At 36.8% G+C, this 4261-nt stretch overlaps 1 protein-coding gene across 1 annotated transcript; it reads left to right on the forward strand.

Moving 5' to 3' along the window:
* The first annotated feature begins 3479 nt into the window (after positions 1–3479).
* Positions 3480–4261, forward strand: LOC129774150 (glutathione peroxidase-like). Its single transcript, XM_055777847.1, has 3 exons — positions 3480–3666; positions 3729–3859; positions 4073–4261. The coding sequence occupies exons 1-3, from the start codon at positions 3480–3482 to the stop codon at positions 4259–4261; spliced, it is 507 nt and encodes a 168-aa protein (XP_055633822.1).

A 4261-nucleotide genomic window follows, 5' to 3' on the forward strand; every position in this document is an offset into this window, starting at 1 on the left:
GAAAGTTAAACACTTGGTACCACTGTGCGTTGGTAGCTTTGGTCGCAGAACGCGGTTCATGCTGAATTATTGAAATATTTTGCAAATATTTGTTGGTTCGGACGTCTTACGGTTTGCAAATAACCCGGCTGAATTTTTCTAATCGTTCGGTTTGTTTAGAACGAAACGAGGTGGCTTCCTTCGTCAATAACCTCGGAAAACCTAATTCAGCTGCATGGTGTTTTCATAAATATGCAAACATTCAAATTTTATCCATTTCTCTGTGTATATATTCTTTTTTGGTGAAATGGAGTGTTTAGTTTTTCGGGAAACGTTGCACCGAGTAGATCCGAGTGAGTGATTAGTTAATCGTTTAGATCGATAGTGTAACTCGATTTTCTATTACTTGATTTTGTGAATTAGTAATTACGTATGAATCAGTTAATCATTCTTTTGTTGAAAATCAAGAATACTGAATGATATTTTTTGGAAAAATGTAAATATCAGATTAGTTGCCATTAGATATCAATTTCGTTGGACATAGCGGACTATTCTAGTATGTTTTTATCAGTTTGTTTCATATATTTTTTGTGGAATTGATATTCTCTTTGGTAATAACTATGATGCATGACTTCGGATAGAACTACATTTCATTTTGGAGGATCAAGTAATAATTCTCACCGAAATTATTGCTTCGCGATTCTGCAATTGCTAAACGAATTTAGAAAAAAAAAGCATAAGTTTGATACGTTTTTCCCATTTGATATTTTGTTCCGAAAAATCGGTTGGGGAAGATTTGAAATTTTAACTTGCATATTGCATTACAACAAGCCTTTGCACGTTTGCATGTTTTATACGACTGCTCTAAAATAAATAACGGTTTATCTCATCAAAGTAGGAACTAAAGATTTTTGTATTGCGTAAAAAATAGTGGCAAAAAATGCTTCCAACTAATTGTTCACTTCTGTGAGAAGTTAATTATACTGATTCAAAGTTCGTAGAAAATACAGTAATGCTTGTAGAATGGGGATCTTAAAATACCTCAGCTGATAAATACCAAATTTATTGATTGCAATTTTCGGAATGGATCTTCTTTTTAGTTTCAACATCTTCCGATAGTTTGAAGGTATTCGAATGAATGCTTAGTTATAATCAAGATGCTTTAGTAAGGTGTCAATGTCAAACTTCATGTCAAAACTTGTTTACAAATACATACATACAACACTAGAAACATTTGTCGACAGAACAGCTGCTGCATATGACGTTTTGATTGCTACTTATCATGTAGATTCGACAGATTTCCACGTCTGGTAACTGAACCACAAATCAAAAGCCTACAGTTCAAACGAATATCCTATCAGTTTTAAAATCTAGGTTACGATCACGGAATCTTGAGTACAGAGAGCCAACACATTACAGATCTGCGGCCATCTTGAAAGTCTACCGTATTTTTCAGACGCTTGTGATCAACCTCTCTCCCTCGTTACTATTTTACCACTTTTGTCATGGAAAAGAACATATTTTCTATATTGCATTAAATTGCCAGGAAATGTCCAAACTGGTTTGAGAATCTGGTAAATCTATCAAGAAATGACTGGGCAGTAAGCGCTTGTAGCGGGATTTTATCGTGGGAAAATCGGTAATTAGGTTAGACGAATTCTACGCGCAGCTGGAACTCGAACACGAACGCTGATTTTCGTGCATCCACACCGTCCTGAATACCGCCTACAAAATGCTTTCCCAAATCATCTTCCATCGTCTCTCGCCAACTACCACTTGATTCATGGGAAGTTATCAGGTCGGCTTCGTTGAAGGTCAGTCTACTACTGACCAAATCTTTGCCTTGCGGCAGATCCTCCAGAAATGCCGTCAGTACAGAGTTATAACGCAGTCTATTGATCGACTTTAAAGCCGCGTATGAATCAATAACACGAAAAGAGCTATGGAAAATCATGGATGAAAATTGCCTTGTCGGGAAGCTGACAAGATTTAATAAGGCAACGATGGATAGAATGCAGTGCTGTGTGCGAATATCGGGTGGATTATCTGATTCATTTGAGTCCCGCAGGGATCTTCGCCGAGATGAAGGTCTTTATTGTCTGCTATTCAACATTGCGTAAGAGGCTGTTAGGAGACGAGCGGCGTTTAACTTGCGTGGTACGATTTTCAATAGATCCGGTCAATTACCTGCTTCGCAGACAAGATTACTTAGGCATTATTGGCAGAACATTTGATACACTAGCTGGAGATTACATCAGACTGAAGCACGGAGCAGAGAGAATTGGACTAGAGATCAATGCGTCTGAAGCCAAATACATGCTGATTTCCAGATCCGAGCACGACAGGGCCCGTTTAAGCAGTAGTGTAGTGATCAAGGGCAATGAATATGAGGTAGTGAACGAATTTGTCTACTTTGGATCAATGGTAACGCCTAACAATGATACCATCCGCGAGATCCGAAGACGCATTATCAATGGACTACTATGGGACTACTATGGTCTCCACAAATACTTGAAGTCAAACGAACTTAGCAATTGGATTTAATATGACATATGGATGTGAATAACATTGGTCACTGTGTCACCTATGTCAGTATGTTTTGTACGTGTTTGAACAGTCTGGTAACTTGTTTCGATCAAAAAGTTTGAACACTATTTGTTTGAACACACGTATTTAATTGAACACCAATAAACTTCTAATGATACTTGTTAGAATTACATGACAATCTGACGTTTAGTTCACAAGATACATTAGTAAAAGCGACGCAGCTTTCGTAATAGTGGAAACAATTTTAAAACAAAATATTGTGTTAACAAACAAAATGCAAATGTCCGAAAATATTTTGAAAAAAAAACAAAACAAAATTCCACCAAAAACTTCGTAGTTTGTGTACTAAACTTCAAATTCTCGTGACATTTTAACAGACATCATTTAAAAGTTAGCAAATTATACAAATATCATACGAGTCTGTTAGAAAAACACTTCAAAGATCGTGTCAATGAATATCATTTTTAACTGGTTCTATGTTGGAAGACTGTGTGATTGAAAACGTGCTAATTCGCAAACAAAGGATGTGATCAGTACCTATAATGAGTTCTGGATTTTTTTTATATATAATTCGTTCAATTTTTTCCCATGGCCGTGTGGCCGTCATGCAACAGTTCGACATCTTTATTAATTACTGGTGTCAAAAATGACGACATAATTCCCTGCACATTTTGTGGACCGGATGCCACTCCCTTCGCTATATTTGTTATAATTTCCGGGTAGGTTACGAGCTTCGGGATTGTGCCTGAGGGTCGAACTTAATTCAGCAGTTATGTTTTGCAAATATTTTAAGATTGGACATTACAAAGCTAGTAATTATCATTTTTTTTTGTGAATTGGGCTTCTATAGAGAGATCAGCTATTCACTCAGTATACGTACGGTTGTAACATTTTTAGGCAAATTCTCACAAAAGTATTATTTCTTTTCAGCCTGTCTTTCAAGTGGACTTAGTATGAATGCAGGAGAGTCTATTTTTGATTTTACGGTACTAGATATAAATCAAAATGCTGTGAACTTAAACAAGTACCAGGGTGCAGTCTGCATTATTGTGAACATTTCCACTAAAAATGCTTTTTGTGAAAAAGTTTTATCAATGCTCGCTCCACTTTATAAAAAGTATCACAACGAGACTAGAAAAGGTATTCCATATGGGCCAATGCCGTTTGATTCTGACCCAGTAAATAAACCAATTTTCCGACAGATCTAAACATACTCATGTTTCCTTGTTTTCAATTTGGCACAAAAGAGTCGATGGAGGAGATACGCACCGCTTTGGCTTCCCAAAGCGATAGCAACAACCTGCAAATAGGAGATGTTTTTGCTGAGATTGAAGTAAGTAAAGTATTCTATATAGCTTAGCTGTATTACGCTTGTTTTGATCTAAAAGGAAATCGCGTCATTGAAAAAGACTTAGTTTGGGTAGGCGGGAATTGGAAAACCAATCATCTATAGGCCTTCAGCGAGCTTCTCACGATACATGTCATCCTTATCGCTCTTAATTGATCGGTTACGATTTCTAATTGCGAATTGATTGATCATTCTCAGGTCAATGGCTCCAGATGCATCGAGTTGTACAAATTTCTCAAACGGATGAAGCCAGGAACATGTGGTGGTTTTATTAGCAGTAACTTTACGATGTTTGTCACGAATAAAAACGGTATTCCGATAGAACGATTTGGACCCAATGTACATCCATATTTTCTCGAGGACTTGTTAGCCCAGCTTTGTGATTAA

This window comes from Toxorhynchites rutilus, chromosome 3 (genome assembly GCF_029784135.1).
Source record: "Toxorhynchites rutilus septentrionalis strain SRP chromosome 3, ASM2978413v1, whole genome shotgun sequence".
Taxonomy (NCBI): Eukaryota; Metazoa; Arthropoda; class Insecta; order Diptera; family Culicidae; genus Toxorhynchites; species Toxorhynchites rutilus.

Coding starts and splice junctions, on each gene's coding strand:
- LOC129774150 (XM_055777847.1), top strand. CDS start 3,480: ATGAATGCAGGAGAGTCTATTTTTGATTTTACGGTACTAGATATAAAT. Junction 3,667..3,728: donor TCACAACGAGACTAGAAAAG/GTATTCCATATG, acceptor ATTTTCCGACAG/ATCTAAACATACTCATGTTT. Junction 3,860..4,072: donor ATGTTTTTGCTGAGATTGAA/GTAAGTAAAGTA, acceptor GATCATTCTCAG/GTCAATGGCTCCAGATGCAT.